Source organism: Nicotiana sylvestris, chromosome 1 (genome assembly GCF_000393655.2).
Source record: "Nicotiana sylvestris chromosome 1, ASM39365v2, whole genome shotgun sequence".
NCBI lineage: Eukaryota > Viridiplantae > Streptophyta > Magnoliopsida > Solanales > Solanaceae > Nicotiana > Nicotiana sylvestris.
This window is the reverse complement of record NC_091057.1, coordinates 93,586,144-93,611,331: the sequence shown is the minus strand read 5'-3', so window position 1 is coordinate 93,611,331 and position 25,188 is coordinate 93,586,144. Positions and strand designations below refer to the sequence as shown.

The 25,188-nt window shown below is 41.6% G+C and overlaps 1 protein-coding gene across 1 annotated transcript in view; it reads right to left on the bottom strand.

The window, feature by feature from the left end:
* Window positions 1–3,825: 3,825 nt before the first annotated feature.
* LOC138872441 (uncharacterized) overlaps window positions 3,826–25,188 on the bottom strand; it is a 32,311-nt gene continuing 10,948 nt past the window's right edge. The window contains exons 4-6 of the mRNA XM_070150439.1: window positions 7,780–8,079; window positions 4,801–4,909; window positions 3,826–3,962 (exon numbers count right to left, since the gene is read on the bottom strand). Coding sequence (XP_070006540.1) covers window positions 3,826–3,962; window positions 4,801–4,909; window positions 7,780–8,079 — 546 coding nt within the window. The remainder of the gene's footprint in view (window positions 3,963–4,800; window positions 4,910–7,779; window positions 8,080–25,188) is intronic.

Sequence of the window (25,188 nt, the reverse complement as noted above, 5' to 3'; positions counted from 1 at the left end):
TAAATTGAATTCAATTGAGGTCCGAATTGGGGCTATAATCAAAATGAAATTGGGCTAACATTTAAATAGCCACTTCCCTATTTGATTTAAAACAAATAGCAAAATAATTTTTGGAAATAAATTAAAGGTACTAAAATGACTAATAGTATATAATTATCAAATTAAAAATACAGGACCCAATTTTTATAGACATAAACGTAATTAATTCTAAAAGAGGCTAATATTGCAATTATATGCAATTTAGTTTTAAAAACACCAAATAAATTTGTAAAAATATGAAAAAATTATATTAGCTATATTTTAGCATAAATATAAGAATCCAATAAATGGATCACAAAAAATGATATTTTGGAAATAATTATTGGATTTTTCTGGATAAAATAGAGTAATAAATTGATTAAAAAATCTCTAAAAATTAAGGAAAAATAGTAAAATATTTGGACATACTTATATATGTATGCACATGATATTTTGAAAGTATTTTTCATATTAAAAATATATAGAGAAAAATTGGGTATCAACAGCTGCCCTTCTTTACCCGGGAAAGATGAAAGAGTTGTCGGGTAAAGATATGATGACCAATTTTGACCGAACGAAATGGTTCGAGGAGTCTTAGGCCATGCCCTGGCTTCTGAGCTGCCTACATATCCCTAGTTTTATAGGAATCAGGCCATATGTAGTTCAGGATCCGTCGGCAGAGTATGCCAATGGAGACTTTCAAGAACGGATGCAATATCTAGGGTCGGGTGCGTGGCAGGTTTAAGTTTGATATGGATGTGGGAAATAGGGCGGGATCGCTCCTGCCGAGATGACCATTTCTTACCGGCTTACCTGCAAATAAGCAATACAAGCATATATGGTGCGTAATTTAAACATGATGCAAATTCCTGTCGGACCATGAAGGTTGTCTTTGGACGGTTAGAATGCCGTCCTTAGACCATGATGTCCTGGGCCATGAAGCGCATAGTAAAGTATTCGCAGGCTATGAAATGATGCTCTCAAGATATGAGGATGATGCCTCCAAACCATGATGTCTTTGAATAATGATATGCAAATGATTGAAAGTGGATCCTCAGGCCATAGCATGCTATTCTCGGGCTATGCAAATGGTAACTCCAAACAATGATGCCTTCGGATAATTTGGCGATCTTTCAGCCCATGAGATGCAATATTTGGCGATCTTTCAGCCCATGAAATGCAATAGGTGGCGATCTTTCAACCATGCGAGTGTAAATAAGACTGGCGATCTTTCAGCCATCCAAGTGTAAATTATGTGGCAATCTTTCAGTCATGCAAACGTGAGTAAGGTGGAGATCTTTTAGCCATGCAAGTGTAAGTGAGGTGGTGATCTTTCGGCCATGCAAGCGTAAGTAAGGTGGCGATCTTTCAGCCATGCAAGTATAAATAAGGTGGCGATCTTTCAGCCATGCAAGTGTAAATAAGGGTGGTAATTTTTTAGCCATGCACGTGTAAATGAGGTGGCAATCTTTTAGCCATGCAAGCGTAAGATGGAGGTAGAGCTTAACCTCGGAAGGCAGAATGGTAGCCTTATGCAATGCAGAAAATGCAGATGGAGGTAGAGCTTAACCTCGGAAGGCAGAATGGTTGCCTTATGTAATGCAGAAAATGCAGATGGAGGTAGAACTTAATCTCGGAAGGCAGAATGGTAGCCTTATGTAATGCAGAAAATGCAGATGGAGACTTCGTTTAGTTTCAGAAGGCAGAATGGTAGCCTTATGCAATGCAGAAAACGTAGATGGAGACAACGTTTAGTCTCGGAAGGCAAAATGGTAGCTTTATGCAATGCAAAAATGCAGATGGAGACATCGTTTAGTCTCGGAAGGCAGAATGGTAGCCTTATGCAATGCAGAAAATGCAGATGGAGACAACGTTTAGTCTCGGAAGGCAGAATGGTAGCCCTATGCAAAAAATAAATAGCAAATGGCAATAGAGCTTTCTTAGCTGATAGCAGATTGCGATATTGTGACTACTGGGGACACTATTGTGTGCGGATAGCAACTGTGAGTAAGTGCAATAGTTCTGAGAGTTGTATTTCTGAACAATGTTTGTTTCGTGAGTGTATAGTATATTTGATGATTTTTCAATTAATGTGCCTGCATCCAAAGAAAAATCATGAGTTTTGTAAAAGGGGGCGGTTAGTTCGTATTCCCCGCTGGCTCTGCTTGACCTGCTCAGCTTTGATCTGGTGATACTGTATGTATCATTGGGGTAGCGTTGCTAAACAAGGCAATTTTAGTAATAGATATGCATAATTTAGTAAAGATATAATAATAATTTTTTTAATATTTGTTTAGATGAACCGATGACTCTGACGTGGTTCAGGACATTGCGACCTCTCTTGCTACGGAATTTTGAGGGTCCTCCTCAAAATTCTTCCCTAGTTTGATGGGTTGGCATTTCTAACTGTTGCTTGTGATGATTGGCTGAAATCAACTTCGGAATTTTGAGGGTCCTCCTCAAAATTCTGCCCCAGTTTCCAATTGCGGGGGAAATGAATTTTTTTTATTGAATTGTGATTTCACCCATAGGGCTGCCTACGTATCCCCTCTTTAATGGGAATCAGGTCAGACGTAGTTCAATTTACATCATATAAGGAAAGCATAAAGATTACACATAGTAACACTTGACTGCATCTGAATTAATTGGTTTTGGACAAACTTCTCTGTCCATTTCTGCAAGTATGAGGGCTCCTCCTGTCAGAACCCGATGAACCATGTACGTACCTTGCCAGTTGGGAGAGAACTTCCCTTTGGCTTCATCCTGATGCGGAAAATTTTTCTTTAACACCAGCTGCCCCGGTGTGAACTATCTCGGCTTAATTCTTTGTTGAAGACTCTGGCCATTCTGTTATGATAAAGCTGACCATGGCAAACTGCATTCATTCTCTTTCCATATATAAGAGCCAGTTGCTCGTAATGACTCTTCATCCATTTGCATCGCCGAGTTCTACTTCCTGTATTATTCTTAAGGAAGGAATTTCCACTTCGCAGGAATGACGACTTCTGTACCATAAACCAACATATAAGGGGTTGCCGTAGTTGATATGCGGACTATGGTGCGATATCCCAATAAAGCAAATGATAGCTTCTCGTGCCACTGCTTATGCTTCTCTATTATTTTCCTTAGTATCTTCTTGATATTCTTATTGGCGGCTTCTAGAGCCCCGTTCATATGAGGTTTGTAGGCTGTAGAATTCTTATGTCTGATCTTGAAAGTTTCACACATAGCTTTCATCAGGCCACTATTGAGGCTGGAGCCATTGTCAGTAATGATTGATTTTGGAATCCCGAATCGACAAACGATGCGATTGCAGACAAAGTCTGCCATGACTTTCTTAGTCACTGCTCTGTAAGATGCTGCTTCTACCCACTTGGTGAAATAGTCTATGGCTACTAGAATAAATCTGTGTCCATTGGAAGCGGCAGGCTCGATCGGTCCAATAACATCTATTCCCCAAGCAGCGAACGACCATGGTGAGCTTGTTGCATTAAGCTCATTTGGAGGTACCTTTATCATGTCTGCATGTATCTGGCATCGATGGCATTTCCGGACATACTGGATGCAGTCCGTATCTATAGTCATCCAAAAATAACTAGCTCGGAGTATCTTCTTTGCTAAGACAAAACCGTTCATATGTGGACCGCATGTCCCAACGTGAATTTCCCCTAGTAGCCTGGATGCTTCCTTTGCGTCGACACACCTTAGTAACCCCAAATCAGGAGTCCTCCTATATAGGATTCCTCTGCTGTGAAAGAAATTATTGGATAACCTCCGAAGCATGCATTTTTGAGTAGGATTTGCAAGTTATGGGTATTCTCCTTTTGCCAAATATTCCTTGATGTCATGAAACCAAGGGTTTCCGTCTGCTTCTTCTTTGACGTGGGCATAGTAAACTGGCTGATCATGGATCTTTACTAGAATAGGTTCAATGAAGTTTTTGTCTGGATGTTGCATCATAGATGATAGGGTGGCCAATGTATCGGCGAACTCATTCTAGACTCTGGGAACATGTTGGAATTCTGTCTTTGTGAACCTTTTTCTCAATTCTTGCACATGGTGTAGATACGAGAGTATCTTGGAGTTCTTGGTTGCCCATTCTTCTCGTACCTGATGTATAAGTAAGTCTGAATCTCCGATCACTAACAACTCTTGAATGTTCATGTCAATGGCCATCTTGAGCCATAAGATGCAAGCTTCATATTCGGCCATATTGTTGGTGCACGGGAATCTGAGTTTGGCGGACACTGGATAATGCTGACCGATTTTCGATACGAGGACTGCTCCTATGCCAACTCCCTTGAAGTTTCCTGCTCCGTCGAAAAACATTCTCCAACCGTCATAGGATTCTGTAATATCTTTTCCTATGAATAACATTCAGGGGTTCGTATTCTCCATCCACGGTGTTTTCAGCAAGGTGATCTACTAGTGCCTGTCCCTTGATTGCCTTCTGAGTTACATAGACAATGTCAAATTCACTCAACAAGATTTGCCACTTGGCTAGCTTTCCAGTGGGCATGAGATTCTGGAAGATGTACTTCAAAGGATCCATCCTTGAGATGAGATATGTGGTATAGGCACAGAAGTAGTGCCTCAGCTTCTGGTCTACCCAAGTCAGAGCACAGCAGGTGCGCTCTAACAGAGAATACTGGACCTCGTACGGGGTGAACTTCTTACTGAGGTAATAAATGTCCTGCTCCTTCCTCCCTGTTTCATCATGCTACCCTAGAACGCAATCGAAAGCTCCATCCAATACTACAAGGTAGAGTAATAAGGGTCTACCTGGCTCAGGTGGGACCAAAACTGGTGGTGTTGATAGGTATTCTTTGATTATGTCAAAAGCTTTTTGGCATTCATCGGTCCATTTGGTAGCGGCGTCCTTCTTTAACATCTTAAAGATTGGCTCACAGATAACTGTAGATTGTGCTATGAACCGGCTGATGTAGTTGAGCCTCCCCAAGAAACTCATCATGTCCTTCTTGTTCTTTGGCGGTGGAAACTCTTGAATAGCTTTGACCTTTGATGGATTCAGTTCTATTCCTCGGTGACTCACAATAAACCCAAGTAGTTTTCCGCTAGGAACCCCAAATGCACATTTAGCGGGATTCAGTTTTAAGTTGTACCTTTGCAGTCTATTGAAGAACTTCCTCAAATCTTCCATGTGATCAGTGGCCTTCCTGGACTTGATGATAACATCATCTACATACACCTCTATCTCCTTGTGTATCATATCATGGAAAATGGTGGTCATGGCCCTCATGTAGGTGGCCCTTGCATTCTTTAACCCAAATGGCATCATCTTGTAACAATACATTCCCCACAGCGTAATGAATGCCATTTTATCAACATCTTCTTCATCCATCCATATCTGATGATACCCAGCGAAACAATCTACAAATGACTACAACTCATGCTTGGTGCAATTGTCAATCAGGATGTGTATATTCGGCAAAGGAAAGTCATCTTTCGGACTGGCCCGATTGAGATCCCGGTAGTCGACACAGACTCGGACCTTCCCATCCTTCTTTGGCACTGGCACAATGTTGGCTAACCATGTCGGGTATTCTACTACCCTAAGAACCTTAGCTTTGACCTGCTTAGTGACTTCTTCCTTGATTTTTAGACTCATATCAGGCTTGAATTTTTTGAGCTTTTGCTTTACCGGAGGACATGTTGGATCGGTTGGCAGTTTGTGAGCCACAATAGATGTACTTAGACCAGTCATGTCATCATACAACCAGGCGAATATGTCCTCATATCCCTTTAGAAATTATATGTATTCCTTCTTTTCTGATGGCGATAAGTGGACGCTGATTCATGTTTCTTTAATATTTTCTGCATTTCCCAGGTTGACAATCTCAGTCTCGTCCAGGTTGGACTTAGGTCTGTTCTCAAAATTCTCAACCTCTTTAACAATCTCTTCTGGCATGTCATCTCCCTCAGAATCTATGTTTGTTTGTTGCGTTGTCTCGTTGCATGTCACATTCATTGGTTCATCAAGATAACTAATAGTAATGCTGTATAAGTAAAGTAATGAGAGAAAAATAATAATGAGCGTCGAATCATAAGAAAAGTTAAAATACTTTAATAAATTGCATAACTATTTTGGAACATTGGAGATCTTATTGTGGGAGTAAAAATGTAGAAAGAAAATCATTTAGTAAATAAAATAGTGCATGATGCTTGTTTTAGCCTTGCTACCCCGAGGCTCATCGGGCTCTGGTTGTCCTGATGGTCCAGTTATTGAGGCATGCTCCTCTGCTTACAGCCTGTATGAAAGGGTCTTCCTCCCCCTCCTCCTCAAGAACAACACAACAGTCCATGTTATTGTCTTCTAGGAACAAATTCTTTACCGCTGCCAGTGCTTCCTCTTCTTCTGACCCATAGATAACATCAGCCGGTTGGAAAGTCTTCTCCAAGTGTGGTATTGGCTGCTCTAGCGGATAATAAGGACCACGCCATGGTGGCGACTAGTTGTTAAGTTCTTCCCAGGTATAATCATATCCCGGCCCAAAAGTAGTGCTATGCTTCTTGAGCTTTATGGGCTTAACGATTCCTTGAAGGTTCTTGCCGAGACCTTTGCCAGGTTCGTACCTACTCCAATTCAGTATGCTCTCGATCTTGTTATCCCACCATCTGTCTTTGTCAACAACATTTACCCACTTGACGTGCTTCTTACCTCGATTGCCGAAATGGTCTGGTGACTGTATATAGGGTTGCTACCGTCACCGTGGCTGATCACCTCCTAGTGATTCTATTCAAATTTTACCACCTGGTGCAGTGTTGATGCTACGGCCCCGACAGCATGAATCCATGGCCATCCCAACAACAGATTATAAGATGTCGACACGTCTATCACATGGAAATCAACATCGAACCAAGTTGGCCCCATTTGCAAACACAGACTAATCTCCCCAATGGTGGACCTTTGGGAACTGTCGAAGGCTTTCACATTGATATCTCCGTCCTTTATCTCGTGCAGTCCTTTACCCAACTTCTTGAGTGTTACCAGTGGACAGATGTTGAGACTGGACCCTCCATCAATCAGGATCCTAGTGATGATGCCTTCTCTGATTCAATCAGGGGGCTAATCTATTTGGCCAAGAGATCTTTTTGTTCTTTAATCTTTGCCAATTCAAGTTGATCCAAGGCTCCTTCGGTCTCGGACCGATCCCCTGGCTTTTCTTCAGCCGCGAATATGTTGAGATCAAAGGATGAAGTAGTCCCTCACATTGCACAGTGATGTGCAGTGCCTTGTTGTGACCCAGTCCTTCAGGTGGTAGCTCATCCTCATGAAAAATAGTTTTATGACTTTCCAATACCTGTCCTACATGTTAGCCATTTCCCCACCAGTGATGTTGCTTGGCACGTATGCTTCACTTAACAGCCTCAACAGAGCATTCTTGTGTGCCTCAGAATTTTGTAGCAAAGCATGGAGATTTGTGCCGGTGTTTTTTTAAACTAGTTGATGACCGAGTATTCTTTGGCCTGTATCTTTCTCCAAAGATCGTCTAGACCGGTCTCGATGATGGGTGGCCAGTTGGAGGCCTGCTTGCTTGAGTCGGCTAGGTGTTCCGGAGTATAGACCCCATTAGTTCCCGTCATACCCTGTGCTACAATAGTCTCTTCGAACCTAACCTTACCTTTCCTCCTTGCCTCGGCTGTATAGTCCTATGGTATAACCTTTGTATGTAATGGTGTCATGGTCTACATCGCCACTGGGATCAGCGTGGATATCTTTACTCCGAACGGAGCATGTACCTTGGGTGGCAAAACTGCAACTTCAAATGGTATGGGTGCATTTGCTGGTGACACGAATTCGACCTCAATTGGCGCTGCTGTCTTTGCATATGACATTGCTTCAAACTCAAGTGGCACAGATATATTTACCTCAGTGTCCCCAGATGGCTGAATCTGGACTATGATAGGATTAAGAGTAACTATTGGCTTCTTTGGGTCATCACCTTCTGCTATCAATCCGATTGATCCCTCGGGATCCCAATCATCCTCTATTTTAATTATGGGGGTGACATAACCAGCAACTTTGAGTCTCTCGTACAACTGGTCAACAGGTTCAGCAATGGCTGTGTATTGTTTCGGAGGTCTGTGGTCAAAATTAGGTCGAGGTCTAGGGAAGTTTTGGCGTGTAGGAGGGGATTGATAGTGGGATGGTTGAGTGTTGTAGGCTTGGTAAACATGTGCGGGTTGGGAATATCTGGGTGAAGTAGGCTAATATGTGGGAGGTGGAGGTGATTGATAAGTGGGTGGAGGAGCTTGATAGGAGGGTGATGGTGCTTGGTAGTTCGGAGTTGGTTGATATGTGAGTGGAGGTGTTGGGTAAGTTTGGTACTTGTTGGGAGATTTGGTTCTCTGTGCAACCATTACGGCCCCTACGTCCCTTTTCTTGGACGCACCACCAGACTGTAAGGCCTTGTTTGTAGCTTGCAAGGCCTCGAAGTTCATAACTAAACCACTTTTGATGCCCTCTTCGATCCTTTCACCCAGCTTGATAATGTTAGAAAATTTATGGCTATCAATCAACATTAGTCGTTCATAATACTGCGGGTCTTGAGCTCGGACAAAGAATTTGTTCATCTGTTCCTCCTCTAAGGCAGGTCTGACCTTAGCAGCTTCGGACCTCTAGCAAGTGGCATACTCATGAAATATTTCTGTAGGCTTCTTCTTTAGATTCTGAATGTAGAATACATCTGGCACGCTCTCGGTGTTGAACCTGAACCTGTCCATAAAGTCAGACACCATGCTTACCCAGCTTGACCATTTCTTTGGATCTTGGCTAATGTACCAAGACAGAGCATCTCCCTTCAAACTCCTCATGAACAGCTTCATGCGGATTCTCTCGTCTCTCCCTACTCCAACCAGCTTGTCATAGTAAGTTCTCAAATGGACCCTTGGATCCCCTATACCATCAAACATCTCAAACTTAGGAGGTTTGTATCCTTCAGGCAGTTCGACATCGGGCTGTATGCAAAGATCTTTGTAGATCAGCCCTTTAATTCCCTTGCTTCCTTCAATGCCTCCGGCTAGTCAATTTCTTAAGTTCCTCAGCCAGGTTCCTGATGAGTGAGTCTTTATCATCAGACTCGGGTGTGTTTGAGATGGGTTGGGTGGAATGTGGCATAGTCTCCACATAGATAGGGGTGTTATGATGGGTGTGGAAGTGGTCATTTGTGGAGTTTTGGGGTTTTGGGATGAGCATCGGGGTGTTGTTTGAAGTATGGCAGGTGTTACAGTGGTGGTGAGGAGCGGGATGGTTTTGTTGCTTTGGGATGTTCTATGGAGGTGTTTGGTTCTGAGCATTTGGGAAATTGAAATCCAGAGTGGTGAGGGAAAATGACTGATTTGCCAGATTCCGAACCTGATCAAGTTCTTCCTGGAATTTCAGCAGTTTTTGTTCAAGTTAGGATGCATTTTCCTTAGGAACCTGAGTACCATGACCATGCGTGACCTCTACCCGTTCAGTTGAGTTCTCCTTTCTGGCATTGTTCAAATCTTCCATTTTTCCTTTGTTCTTGTTTTTGACAGGACTAAGAGGAGGAGTGGGTGGAGGGCCCCTGGATCTCGTGAGATAGGATGATGTTGCCAGAGTGCACGAACTAACCTTTGGGGAGGGGAATAAATAAAACAAAAAGTAAAAAAAAAAAACAAAAAGGTAATAAGTTAGTGAGGATTATAAGAAGTATTGCAGTATTTAAACACATAGTTCGGAATTGTAAAGCGCGTCCTAATTTGGGGACCATTTTGTGCCCGAGGTAGGCCTAGTGACAAATTATTTTGGAGAACTTAGAATGCTAAATGCCTCATTTTATTGATAGAAAATAAGACGAATCCTAAATCGACACTAAATAAATAGGAAATAAAAAGTCACTAATGACCATTGGCCTTATTACATTTTATAAAACGAAAAGATAAACTCCTATCTACTTGGTCCCTGAAGGACCTTCCCCAGGTTGAATGCTCTCATTGATCAAATCCTCCAGTTCGCATAGGTTCACCAGTAAAAATGCCTTTGCCAGGTGTTCTCCTTTGTTTCCTTCAGTGTTCTGGCAGTCGGTGACTCTTTTCCTTCCAATTCCAGCAGACTGAACTCCAGATATTCCAACTTTTCGCTAGCTTTGGCGGCCCTCTCTTTCCACTCGTCGATTTGGTCATTTGATAGAAGGCTCATTCACCAGTCTAGTAAGAGTGGGGGCGTGCTAATCATACCAAAACTGGGGACCTCGTGCCTCATTTCTGCAAAACAAAAGGGTTAGGCCCTTACCCCCCACCAAACTCGGCTATTTAATACCAACAATCAGCATAAAGCATTTAGTTCTCCAAATAAATGCACAGAATGTGGTGATGTCCGTTTGGGTTTAGGGAAACCCAGTGGACTTTGGACAAGGCTATCATAAAGAGTCATTATGCGGACAACATAACTGACTCGGCTAGGTTTGACCATGCTGCATGCACAGTTTAAACAGAGTAAGGTTTCTATGGGGTTTTAGACTGGTACCCTTGAGCGGACAACTCAAGGGGGAAAGGCACGGAACTGTCGGCTACACCGTTGATCGACTGGTTTTACCGCAAATACGCCTTTTCCAGATTTACTAGGTGATAATATTGGAAGAGCGCAACCACTCATTATAAGTGTTGTTATGGGATTTGTTTGGCACGAGTGGAATATGATATTGAGCATGATTATACAATAATTTAAAACATGTTGTCACATATTTGCACGTTTAAGAAAGCAGTAAATACAACAGTTTCATAATTTAAAGCAGTAGTAAAGGAAATAAATAAAGAGACAAGTCAGTTTCACAATTGAAAAGGGAATTGAATGCTTAAAGGAAATAAACAAGTAATTGCCCATAAAGAAGCATAAATTCACAATGATAGTCTGAAATGGTAAAAGCCTAAAAATCCCCAGTAGAGTCGCCATGCTGTCGCACCCCCTTTTTCTCGCGAAATCAGGTTTATGACATTTGGAGGAACAACTCGTTCCTTTTGGGAACTGGGTTTGCATTTGAAGAGTCGCCACCTAATGATTAAGGTGAATTAGGACACCAATGGAGTTTGATTTGAATAACCACAGATAGGGTAAGGGCTTGAAATTATTCCAAGGGGAAGGTGTTAGGTACCCCTCAGAATCCACTAGTGTTGTTCCCGTGAGTAAGCAAATAAACCAAGTTACAATAGGAGAATCAAAAGTCTAAGGAAAGTTTTTAAAATCAGGCCCAGAAACAAGGAGCTCAGAGTCAATCAAAGAGAGAATCATGAGTCCTGTTTTAGCATATAAATAGAGTGCACAAAACATTAGGCATGTGAGGCTAAACTATGGCAAAGAGAAGCAGAATGCAACAACAATCACAAAGTCAGTAGACAGTGAACTATCGAAACATGGTAGTCACATAGGTCAACTTCATTAGCTTAGTAATAGAGAAAAGAGAGAGTATCAGAAGCATGCAAAAGGGTCAAGTAAAAAGGCCCTTCTGAAAAGTATAGTCTAGTTTCAATGACTGCAAGAAACCAAATCACATAAAGAAACAGATGTTGAAACAAAAAGGATTTTGAATCCAATCGAGCAACTTCAAACAAGTGAAACAGCTTCAAAAGCTCGAATAAGCCCTAAAGAAATTAGGGTTTTGAAACCAATCGAATTTAGAGACGATGAACAAGTAAATCACACAGCAAATGGTCTCAGAACTCAAATGAACCCAAAAGTTTAGGATTTTTAACACCAATCGAGTCTAGAGATGAAAAATAAATAAATCGAACAAATACTAAAAAAAATAGATTCAGAAGCCTCGAAAGGAGTTTAGGCCCTAACAAGCAAACTCAAGTAGAAGAATGACATAATGAAACACAGTAAAACGTGTCAAATAACTTAATAGAAAATCTAATCGGAAAAGATAAAGGTTTTGAAGGTAGAGTCTTAGAATAAACTTTGAGAAAAATGTTTAGAAATTTAGAGCAAACACAGACCTAAAACAGATCTAAAAGAAATCGGAAGAACCTCAAAGGTTAGGGTTTCAGTAGAACCCCAAATGGTGAGAAAGGCTTTGAAGACCATCGATTTAAGCAGGAGAGTCAAGAATCAGACTCGAATAGCCATAGTTGGCCGGGGAAAGGCCAGAGGTGACCGGAGAACAATCATAAACTGAAATCGACCCAGGTCTGAACCAAATTCTTTCACGATCTGGCCTTGAAACCATAATAATTGGGCACGTTGAGGCCAAAGGAGGTGGATACAGGAGCCATGGATTAGGAAGGTTTTAGGGTTGTAGTTAAGGGCGACGGCTAGGGTTGGAGAGGGTCTGAGAGAGGATTGAGAGAGAAGGGGGATTCAGAGACGGCTGTCGGTAAGAAATGGTTAGGGTTTGGGGGTAGTTGGGAATTAATTTAGGAAAGGGTTAATGTGAGCCGTTGATCTAAACGATCAACGATTGGGATTAAACGGGAATCCGGGTGGGTTGTTTAAAAGGGTCATTGGTCGGTTTGAATGGGAATTGGGTCGGGGTAAAATTGGGCTTAAATTGAACTCAATTGGGGTCCGAATTGGGGCTATAATCGAAATGCAATTGGGCTAACATTTAAATAGCCACTTTTTCCTATTTGATTTATAAAAAATAGTAAAATAATTTTTGGAAATAAATTAAAGGTACTAATATGACAAATAGTATATAATTATTAAATTAAAAATACTGGATTTAATTTTTATAGATATAAACGTAATTAATTCTAAAAGAGGCTAATATTGCAATTATATGCAATTTGGCTTTAAAAATACCAAATAAATTTGTAAAAATATGCAAAAATTATATTAGCTATATTTTAGCATAAATATGAGAATCCAATAAATGGATCACCAAAAATTATATTTTGAAAATAATTATAGGATTTTTCTGGATAAAATAGAGTAATAAATTGATTAAAAAATCTTTAAAAATTAAGGAAAAATAGTAAAACATTTGGACATACTTATATATGCATGAACATGCTATTTTGAAAGTATTTCGTATATAGGGAAAAATTGGGTATCAACACATGTTGGTATCGGGCCCGTATTTTGGTCCCGACGCCCGGTACTGGCCTTATATGTGATTTAAGATAACTCTGTGAAATATGATAAGAAATAGATGTCATTTGACGAGATTCAGACCTAAATTGCAAAATTTGATGTTTTAAGAAGTTTGAATAATTCATTGATTTTGAGGTTTAATTCGATGTTGATGATGTTAATTTGGCGATTTGCTCGCACAGATAAGTTCATATGGTGTTTTTGAGTTAGTAAGTATGTTTGGTTTGGAGCCCCGAGAGCTCGGGTGAGTTTCAGAAGGTTTTAAACTCTTAAAAAGTTGCAGGTTTTCAGCTGTTGGTATTCTGATATTTCCTTCTTCGCGTTCGTGAAAGGACCCTTGCAAATGCGAAGTGTTAATTATTCTGAAGGAAATTCCTTCTACGCAAACGCGTAACCTAGGTCGTGAATGCGAGGCATTGGGGGGTCTTCCCTTAGCGAATGCGAGCTTGGTAGCGCGAACACAAAGGCTAATCGATCTTGGGTAGGGGGTGGGGCATTAAACCAACGCGAACGTGACCACATGGATGCGAATGCGAAGGCCTAGCAGGCCTAACCCATCGAGAACGCGATGGACTTGTCACGAATGCGATGGACTTGTCGCGAACGCAATGAGTAATTTCGCTCAGTTATTTTAAGTTCCAAAAACAGAACACATTACGGGGTTTTCATTATTTTTCACAAACTTCATCTTCTCCACACCCCTTGGGCGATTTTTGAAGAACTTCTTCACCGTAACCTCTTGGGTAAGTAATCTTTGACTTGTTTTCTTCCATTTTTATCAACACCCACTAGATATCTAGGCCTAAAACATGTGATTAAGGGTAGAAAATTAGGGATTTGGGTAGAGTTAGGGCTTTTTGATTATTTGGGAATTTGACCTTGTTTTGGGGTTGGATTTCAAAACAAATTGTATATTCGGGATCGTGGGTGAATGAGTGATCAGGTTTTGGTCCGAACCTAGGTCAATTTTTGACTTTTTGGGAAGAATGATTAGAAAGCTATAATTAAGCATTAGAACCGGATTGTTTAGCGATTATTGATGTTTTGAAGTCGATTATGTATAAATACAATTGATTTGGAGACAAATTCGAAAGGAAAGGCAATGTTTGAGGCTTGAGTTGGCCTTGGAAGTTTGAGGTAAGTGTTTGGCCTAACCTTAGCTTGAGGGAGTAGGAGTTGTGTCCTATTTTCTATTTGTTTCTTGTTGAGTATGACGTATAGGCATGGTGACGAGTATCTATACGTTGGTGTCAAGCATGACCGTGAGTCTTATATTGTGATTTTAATGATTTCGTTGTATTATTCATGCCTTGGTGAAGATTTCTATTTGTTGTGTAAAGTTGTGGAAAGAATTGTGACTTATGAACATTGAAGAGCGTTGGCTCCAGTTGTATAACGAATTGTGAAAGTATAAGCGATAATTGAAACTCTAGAGCATTGGCTCGAGTTGTGAAGTGAATTGTGAAGTAAAAGTGAGAAAGAGAAGAAATCATTATGTTGCCCCCTTGCTGGGCTATTGTTGAGTTATGTCTCCCTTGCATTGTGCTTTTAATTGATATTGCAGATGTTTAGGTTGATGAATCTTTGTGTTTGGGTAGGGATTATGGTTATAGCTGAGGTAGTCAGGTGTCAGAACAAGTTTGGTTATAGCTGTGGTAGTTAGGTGTTGTAACAAGTTTGGTTATAGATGTGATAGTTAGATATTGGAACAAGTTTGGTTATAGCTGAGGTAGTTAGATGTTGTAACAAGTTTGGTTGTAGCTGAGGCAGTTAGGTGTCGTAGGTGACGTAATTACTTATGTTGTTGAATCCCTTGTCGGGATAGTGTAGACCTTATTGATCCCTTGTCAGGACTCTAGTTATGATTGTTGTTAATATTATACGTGGATCGGGTTGCACACCGCAACAATATGATATGTGGATCGGGTTGCACGCAACAACAATATTATAGTGGATTGGGTTGCACGCAGCAACAATATTATAGTGGATTGGGTTGCACGCCGCAACAATATTATATGTGGATCGGGTTGCATGCCGCAACAAAATTATATATGGATTGGGTTGCACACTGCAAGAATATTATATGTGGATCGGGTTGCACGCTGCAACAATATTATATGTGAATCGGGTTGCACACCGCAACAATATTATATGTGGATCGGGTTGCACACTGCAACAATATTATATGTGGATCGGGTTGAACGCTGTAACAATATTATATGTGGATCAGGTTGCACGCTGTAACAATGATAAATGATATGGATCGGGTTGCATGCCGCAATAGTGTTGTTATACCCTTTTGGATCGGGTTGCGCGCCGGAACAATTTTTGATACAATTGTGTTTATTTTGGATATTTGTTTCTTTTGTTCGCTGTGAATTCTAAGCTGCCCTTAGACTGTTACTCTGGATTTACTGTTAATACTGGTATACCCCCGCAACATGTTTCCCCCTCCCATCTTTACTTGCTTATTCCTGCTGTATATTATATAACTACACAAGTTTATTTAATAGTCTGGTCCTAGCCTCGTCACTACTTCACCGAGGTTAGACTGGGCACTTACCAACACATGGGGTCGGTTGTGCTGATACCATACTCTGCACTCTTTTGTGCAGACCCCAGTGTTGTAGACTTCGGACCTGAGTGATATTGCTGATTCTTGTTCATCAGGCGACCCGAGGTAGACCTGTAGGCGTCCGTAGGCCTTGGGGTCTCCTTATATCTACTTTCCTGTTTCTTACATGTATTTCCAGAGGCACTATTGTATTCAATTCTTTTAGACCTTTATTTGTAGTATTCTTAGACCGTTTGTAAAATTGTGACACCAGTTCTAGGTAGTCGAGACTCAAATAGTTGTAATAGATATTCATGTTTAGATGGATTATTGTTTTCTTCCGCTTATGTTATATTCCGTTGTTTAAATGTTATTTCTTCGTAATTGTTAAAGAGAATAAAGTTGGTAAAAAGGTAGATGGTTCAATAATTGGCTTGCCTAGCTCACATTAGTAGACGCTATCATGACTCCCGAGGGTGGAAAATCCGGGTCGTGACAAGTTGTTATTAGAGAGCTAGGTTACATGGGTCTCACAATTCACAAACAAGCTTAGTAGAGTCTGAGGGATTGGTACGGAGATGTCTGTATTTATCCCGCAGAGGCTACAGAGTTAGGAAAAAAAACTTCGCATCTATTCTTTCCTGTTGTGCGATTTTGATCTCTAAATGCTAAATTGAAACCTCTACTCTTGTCCTTTCGCGAATGGCGAGGTCACATACCGCTTCTTCAGCCAAAAAAAATTACAGACCAGTGATGGAGCAGCTATGTCCGCCGATGCTTTGTGGAGGCTGGATAGGTTCACCAAGCTCTTTACTAATACTTTTAGCGTTGCATCTACTGAGGATCCCCAGGATTTTCTAGACAGCTATCATGAGGTTCTTAGGAACATGGGGATTGCGGAGACCAATGGGGTCGATTTTGCTACTTTTCGCTTGTCTGGATCTGCCAAGACCTGTTGGATGGATTATTGATTGGCTATACCAGTTAGATCATCAGCTTTGACTTGAGAACAATTCACACAACTATTTTTGGAGAAGTTTCTCCCCACCACTCAGAGAGAGGTCTGTCAGAGGTAGTTTGAGCATCCTCAGCAGGGTTCTATGACTGTTACTCAGTACGAGATCAGATTCATCGACTCGGCTCATCATGCTCTTATCATACTTCTCACTGTGAGGGAGAGTGAGGAGGTTCATTGAGGGACTCGTCCAGCCCGCTCAGTTAACTGGAGGTGGAGGTAGAGGTATTAGAGGTGGAGGTAAAGGTATTAGAGGTGGAGGTGCAGGTATTGTTCTAGTTTGTAGTAGAGAAGCTTCGGTTTTATTTTGCGCCATATTTGGTCATGCCTAGTGACTCTTTGAGTGCCCCTGTTTATGTTTCTATGCCGGTGGGTGATTATATTGTGGTGGATTGCGCCCATTGTTCATGTATAGTGGTCATTGGAGGTTTTGAGACTCATGTAGATTTGCTTCTTCTGGACATGGTTGCTTTCGATGTTATATTGGGGATGGACTGGTTATCACCTTACCATGCTATCTTAGACTATCATGCCAAGACTGTGACCTTAGCTTTTCCGGGCTTGCCTTGTTTAGAGTGAAGAGGGACTCTTGTTCATTCTACCCGTAGAGGTATCTCTTATGTGAAGGCTCGACGTATGGTCGAGAAGGGGTGTTTGGCCTATTTGGCATATGTTCGTGATTCTAGTGCTGAGGTTCCTTCCATTGATTTTGTGCCTGTTGTTCATGAGTTTCCTGAGGTATTCCCTTCAGACCTACCGGGTATGCCACCCGATAAGGGTATTGATTTCTGCATTGATTTGGCTCCGGGCACTCAGCCCATTTCTATCCCGCCATATCGAATGGCCCTTGCCGGAGTTGAAAGAGTTAAAGGAGCAGTTACAAGACTTGCTTGAGAAGGGCTTCATTAGGCCAAGTGTTTCTCCTTGGAGTGCGCCGGTGTTGTTTGTTGAGAAGAAGGACGGAACGATGAGAATGTGTATTGATTACCGACAGTTGAACAAGGTTACAATCAAGAATAAGTATCCATTGCCGAGTATTGATGATTTGTTTGATCAGCTTCAGGGTGCCAAGGTATTTTCAAAGATTTATTTGAGATCTGGCTACCATCAGTTGAGGATTAGGGCATCCGATTTCCCTAAGACATCTTTCCGCACTCGGTATGGGCATTATGAGTTCTTGGTGATGTCATTCGGGTTGACAAATACCCCAACAACATTTGTGAATTTGATGAACCGAGTGTTCAGACCTTATTCAGACTCATTCGTGATAGTCTTCATTGATGATATCTCGATATATTCCCGCAGCTAGGAGGAGCACGAGCAGCATCTCAGGGTGGTTTTTCAGACTCTGAGGGATAGCCAGTTATATGCTAAATTCTCGAAGTGTGAGTTTAGTTGCATTCCTGGGTCATGTTGTATCAGCAGAGGGTATTCAGGTTGATCCAAAGAAGATTGAGGCAATCAATAACTGGCCTAGACCAGCATCAGCTACAGAGATTCGGAGTTTCTTGGGATTGGCAGGCTACTATCATCGGTTCGTGGAGGGGTTCTCGTCTATCGCAACCCCGATGACCAGGTTGAACCAGAAGGGTGCCCAGTTCAGATGGTCGGACAAGTGTGAGGCGAGCTTTCAGAACCTCAAGATAGCTGTAACTACAACACCAGTGTTGGTTTTGCCCATAGGATCAGGGCCTTATACAATTTATTGTGATGCATCTCGTATTGGGCTCGGTGTAGTGTTGATGCAGGATGGCAAGGTCATTGCCTATGCTTCGCGGCAGTTAAAGATTCATGAGAAGAACTATCCGGTTCATGATTTAGAGTTGGTAGACATTGGTCACACGTTGAAGATTTGGAGGCATTATCTGTATGGCATGGCATGTGAGGTGTTCACGGTCCACAAGAGTCTTCAGTATTTGTTCAAGAAAAAGGAGTTGAATTTGAGGCAGAGGAGGTGGTTGGAGTTGTTAAAGGACTATGATATCACCATCTTATATCATCCAGGAAAGGCCAATGTGGTAGCCAATGCTTTGAGTAGGAAGTCAGCCAGTATGGGCAGTCTTGCTTATATTCAAGTCGGTGAGAGACCGCTTGCTTTGGATGTTTAGGCTTTGGCTAATCAGTTCGTGAGGTTGGACGTTTCTGAGCCCAGCCATGTATTAGCTTGCACAGTCGCTCGCTCTTCATTATTGGAGTGTATCCGTGATCGGCAGTATAATGATCCCTATTTGTGTGTCCTTAGAGACACGGTGCAGCGCAGAGGTGCCAAGCAGGTTACCTTAGATGATGATGGAGTTTTGAGATTGCAGGGTCGCGTTTGTGTGCCTAATGTGGATGGACTCCGAGAGTTGATTTTTTCAGGATTTGCGGCAACATTATTGATGGAGGAGAAGGAAGAAGGATATCGTTGCGTATGTGGCTCGGTGTTTGAATTGTCAGCAGGTTAAGTACGAGCATCAGAGGCCCGGTGGTTCATTTAAGAGGATTGAGCTCCCTGAGTGGAAGTGGGAGCGTATCACTATGGATCTCGTTGTTAGACACCCGCAGACTCGGAGGAAGTTCGATGTAGTGTAGGTTATTGTTGATAGGCTGACTAAGTCAGCGCATTTCATTCCTGTGGCAGTCTCCTATTCTTCTGAGAGGTTGGCTGAGATCTATATTCGGGAGATTGTTTTCCTTCATAGTGTGCCCATGTCTATCATTTCGGACCGAGGTACGCAGATTACCTCACATTTCTAGAGAGTAGTTCAGCGAGAGTTAGGCACACGGATTGAGTTGAGCACAACATTTCATTCTCAGACAGACGGGTAGTCCGAGCGGACCATTCATATTTTGGAGGATATGCTCCGAGCTTGTGTCATTGACTTTGGAGGCTCGTGGGATTAGTTTTTGCCTTTAGCAGAGTTTGCCTACAACAACAGCTACCAGTCGAGTATCTAGATGGCTCCTTATGAGGCTTTATATGGTAGGCGATGTCGGTCTTCGATTGGATTGTCCGAGCCGGGAGAGGCTCAGTTATTAGGCACGAATCTGGTTTAGGATGCCTTGGACAAGGTTAGGATTATTCAGGATAGGCTTCGTATAGCTCAGTCCAGGCAAAAGAGTTATGCCGACTGCAAGGTTCGTGATTTGGCATTCATGGTCGGTGAGTGGGTATTTCTTCGAGTGTCGCCTATGAAGGGCGTGATGAGATTTGGGAAGAAGGGAAAGCTTAGTCCTAGGTTCATTGGTCCATTTGAGATTCTTGATAGAGTGGGAGAGGTGGCTTATAGACTTGCATTGCCGCCGAGCTTATCAGTCGTGCATCCAGTGTTTCATGTGTCCATGCTTTGGAAGTATCACGTCGATCCATCCCACATGTTAGATTTTAGCACTGTCCAGTTGGACAAGGACTTGTCTTATGAGGAGGAGCCGGTAGCTATCCTAGACCAGCAGGTTCGTCAGTTGAGATCGAACAATTTTCCTTCTGTTAATGTTCAGTGGAGAGGTCAGCCTCCTAAGGCATTGACCTGGGAGTCCGAGTCCGATATGCGGAGCCGTTATCCCCGTCTTTTCTCCGACTTAGGTACTTCCTTCTTATTTCCGTTCAAGGATGAACGATTATTTTAGAGGTGGAGAATGTGATGACCCAAGAGGTCATCACTTGTTTTAAAATGAAATTCTGCGTTCCGAGGTTTTAAAAACCTCTTTTAGCATCACCTCAATTTGGGTGCGCAGTCTAGGCGCATAACCGGAAAGCTTATATGTAAAAAGTTATGAACAAAATGATAAATTTTGACTATAAAATGAAATAATTTGACTTCGGTCAACGTTTTGGATAAACGGACCCAGACTCGTGATTTGACGGTTCCGGAGGGTCCGTAGGAAAATATGAGACTTGAACGTATTCCCGAAATCGAATTCCGAGGTCCAAAGCCCGAGAAATGATTTTTTTAAAGAAAATTGTTTTCTAAAATTGTTTAAAGGAATTTGAAAGGAATGTTGATTAGAACATGTTGGTATCAGGCCCGTATTTTAGTTCCGACGCCCGGTACAGGTCGTATATGTGATTTAAGATAACTCTGTGAAGTTTGGTAAGAAACGGATGTCATTTGACGTGATTCAGACCTAAATTGCAAAATTTGATGTTTTAAGAAGTTTGAAATAATTCATTGATTTTGAGGTTTAATTCGATGTTAATGATGTTAATTTGGCGATTTGATCGCACGGATAAGTTCATATGGTGTTTTTGAGTTAGTAGGTATGTTTGGAGCCCCGAGGGCTCGGGTGAGTTTCGGATGTGTTTCGGAAGGTTTTAAACTCTTAAAAAGTTGCAGGTTTTCAGCTGTTGGTATTCTAATATTTCCTTCTTCGTGTTCGCGGGAGGACCCTCACGAATGCGATGTGTTAGTTATGCTAAAGGAAATTCCTTCTATGCGAACGCGTAACCCAGGTCGCGAATGCGAGGCATTGGGGGATCTTCCCTTCGCGAACACGGGCCTGGTAACGCGAATGCGAAGGCTAATTGAGCCTGGGAAGGGGGTGGGGCATTAAACCTACGCGAACGCGAAGGCTCGAGGGGTCACTTCTCGGCGAATGGGAAGGCCTAGCAGGCCTAACCCATCGCGAACATGATGGACATGTCGCGAAAGCGATGAGTAATTTCGCTAAGTTATTTTAAGTTCCAAAAACAGAACACATTACGGGATTTTCATTATTTTTCACAAACTTCATCTTCTCCACACCTCTTGGGCGATTTTTGAAGAACTTCTTCACCATAACCTCTTGGGTAAGTAATCTTTGACTTGTTTTCTTCCATTTTTATCAACACCCACTAGATTTCTAGGCCTAAAACATGTGATTAAGGGTAGAAAATTAGGGATTTGGGTAGAGTTAGGGCTTTTGATTATTTGGGAATTTGACCTTGTTTTGGGGTCGGATTTCAAAACAAATTGTATATTCGGGATCGTGGGTGAATGGGTGATCAGGTTTTGGTCCGAACCTGGGTCAATTTTCGACTTTTTGGGAAGAATGATTAGAAAACTATAATTAAGTATTAGAACCGGATTGTTTAGTGATTATTGATGTTATGAAGTCGATTATGTATAGATACAATTGATTTGGAGCCGAATTCGAAAGGAATGGCGGTATTTGAGGCTTGAGTTTGCCGTGGACGTTCGAGGTAAGTGTTTTGTCTAACCTTAGCTTGAGGGATTAGGAGTTGTGTCCTATTTGCTATTTGTTTCTTGTTGAGTACGACGTATAGGCATGGTGACGAGTATCTATACGTTGGTGTCAAGTATGACCGTGAGTCTTATATTGTGATTTTCATGATTTTGTTGTATTATTCATGCCTTGGTGAAGATTTCTATTTGTTGTGTAAAGTTGTGAAAAGAATTGTGACTTATGAACATTGAAGAGCATTAGCTCCAGTTGTATAATGAATTGTGAAAGTATAAGCGATAATTGAAAATCTAGAGCATTGGCTTGAGTTGCGAAGTGAATTGTGAAGTAAAAGTGAGAAAGAAAAGAGATCATTATGTTGCCCCCTTGCCGGGCTATTGTTGAGTTGTGGCTCCCTTGCATTGTGTTCTTAATTGATATTATGGATTCTTAGGTTGATGATTCTTTGTGTTTGGGTATAGATTATGGTTATATCTGAGCTAGTTAGGTGTCAGAACAAGTTTGGTTATAGCTATGATAGTTAGGTGTTGTAACAAGTTTGGTTATAGCTGTGGTAGTTAGATGTTAGAACAAGTTTGGTTATAGCTGAGGTAGTTAGGTGTTGTAACAAGTTTGGTTGTAGTTGAGGTAGTTAGGTGTCGTAGGTGACATAATTACTTATGTTGTCGAATCCCTTGCCGGGATAGTATAGACCTTATTGATCCCTTGTCGGGACTCTAGTTATGATTGTTGTAAATATTATATGTGGATCGGGTTGCACGCCGCAACAATATGATATGTGGATCGGGTTGCATGCCGCAATAATATTATATGTGGATCGGGTTGCACACTGCAACAATATTATATGTGGATCAGGTTGCATGCCGCAACAATATTATATGTGGATCGGGTTGCACGCCGCAACATTATTATATGTGGATCGGGTTGCATGCCACAACAATGATAAATGATATGAATCGGGTTGCACGCCACAACAATGATAAATGATATGGATCGGGTTGCACGCCGCAACAGTGTTGTTATACATTAGGACCGGGTTGCCCGCCGCAACAATTATTGATACAAGTGTGTTTATTTTGGATATTTGTTTCTTTTGTTCGCTGTGTATTCTAAGCTGCCCTTAGACTGTTACTCTGGATTTACTGTTAATATTGGTATACCCCCACAACATGTTTCCCCCTTCCATCTTTACTTGCTTATTCCTGCCTTACTTTTCGCTGTATATTATATAACTACACAGGTTTATTTGATAGTCTGGTCCTAGCCTCGTCACTACTTCGCCGAGGTTAGGCTGGGCACTTACCAACACATGAGGTCGGTTGTGCTGATACTACACTCTACACTCTTTTGTGCAGACCCTAGTGTTGTAGACTTTGGGCCAGAGTGAGATTGTTGATTCTTGTTCATCAGGCGACTCGAGGTAGCCCTGTAGGCGTCCATAGGACTTAGTGTCTTCTTCTATCTACTTTCCTATTTCTTACATGTATTTCCAGAGGCAGTGTTGTATTCAATTCTTTTAGACCTTTATTTGTAGTATTCTTAGACTGTCTGTGAAACTGTGACACCAGTTCTGGGTAGTCGAGACTTAAATAGTTGTAATAGATATTCATGTTCAGATGGATTATTGTTTTCTTCCGCTTATGTTATATTCCGTTGTTTAAATGTTATTTCTTCGTAATTGTTAAAGAGAATAAAGTTGGTAAAAAGGTAGATGGTTCAATAATTAGCTTGCCTAGCTCACATTAGTAGGCGCCATCACAACTCCCGAGGGTGGGAAATCCGGGTCGTGACATGATGATTGTTGTTTAATGTTGTCTCCCTTGCCGGGATGCTATTGTTGATATTTTTTACCTTGATGTGATATGACTATTGTACTACTATTCCCTTGCCGGGATTTAATTGTAAATTTATTGATTCCCTTACCTTTATTGCTTTATTGATTGTTGTTTGGGTGAGGAAGAGTGTTAAAGCACGAAGGTGATGTCGTGCATTGTTTTGGTGAGAGAGTGTTAAAGCACGAAGGGTAATGCCGTGTATGATTTTGTAAGGAAGAGTGTAAAAGAACGAAGGGTGATGCCTTGCCGCACGATGTACAATTCTGTGCCGATTATATTGATTTTTATGGTGAGGACGAGAGTAAAAGCATGAAGGGTGATGATATGCAGATTATATTGATTCTTACGGTGAGGATAAGAGTAAAAGCACAAAGGGTGATGTCGTGAACTTGTTTGATTTCTGATTCTTGTTGATAATTGGGTTATGGTGTTCCTTATATTTACCTGCTGTCCTTATGTTATCATTTGATGTTTCCCCCTCCCATCCTTAACTGTACATTCCTGCTTTTATTTTCCGCTATATATGATTTATCTGCACAGGTTTATTTGATAGTCTGGTCCTAGCCTCGTCACTACTTCGCCGAGGTTAGGCTGGCATTTACCAACACATGGGGTCGGTTGTGTTGATACCACACTCTACACTGTGTGCAGATCCCAGTGCAGCAGCTTTTGGACCTTAGCTTTAGGTTGCTACCTTCAAACCATTCGGAGACCCGAGGTAGTCCTGCAGGCGTCCGTAGGCCTTGGAGTTTCCTTCTATCCTTTCATCCTATTTCATTTATGTATTTCCGAGACAGTATTGTATTTATTTTTTCCGACCCTTATTTGTAGTATTTCTAGACCGTTTGTGAAATTGTGATACCAGTCTTGGGTAGTTTACATATGGATTGGTATTGGCATCTTTATTAATATATTACGTTTCAGTCTTCCGCTTTTAATTTTTGCTATTTCTATAATGTTGCCTCTTAATTGTTAAAGGATTAAAAATGGGAAAAAGGTAAATAATTCAAATGGTTGGCTTGCCTAGCTTTCACTAGTAGGCGCCATCATGACTCCCGAGGGTGGGAAATCCGGGTCGTGACACGTTGGTATCAGAGCTCTAGGTTACTTAGGTCTTACAATTCACAGACAAGCTTAGTTGAGTCTGAGGGATCGGTATGGAAACGTCTGTATTTATCCCCCAAAGGCTACAGAGTTAGGAAAAACTTCACATCTACTCTTTCTTGTCGTGCGGTTTGGTTTCTCAATGCTAAAGTGAAACCTCTACTCTTGTCACTTTCATGAATGGAGAGGTCACATACCGCTTCTTCCACCGAGTAGCAGTACAGACCGGTGATAGAACAGCTATGTCTGTCGATGCCTTGTGGAGATTGGACAGGTTTACCAAGCTCTTCACTACCACTTTTAGCGGTGCATCTTCCGAGGATCCCCAAGATTATTTAGACAACTATCATGAGGTTCTCAGGAACATGGGGATAGTGGAGACCAATGGGTCGACTTTGCTACTTTTCGCTTGTCTAGATCC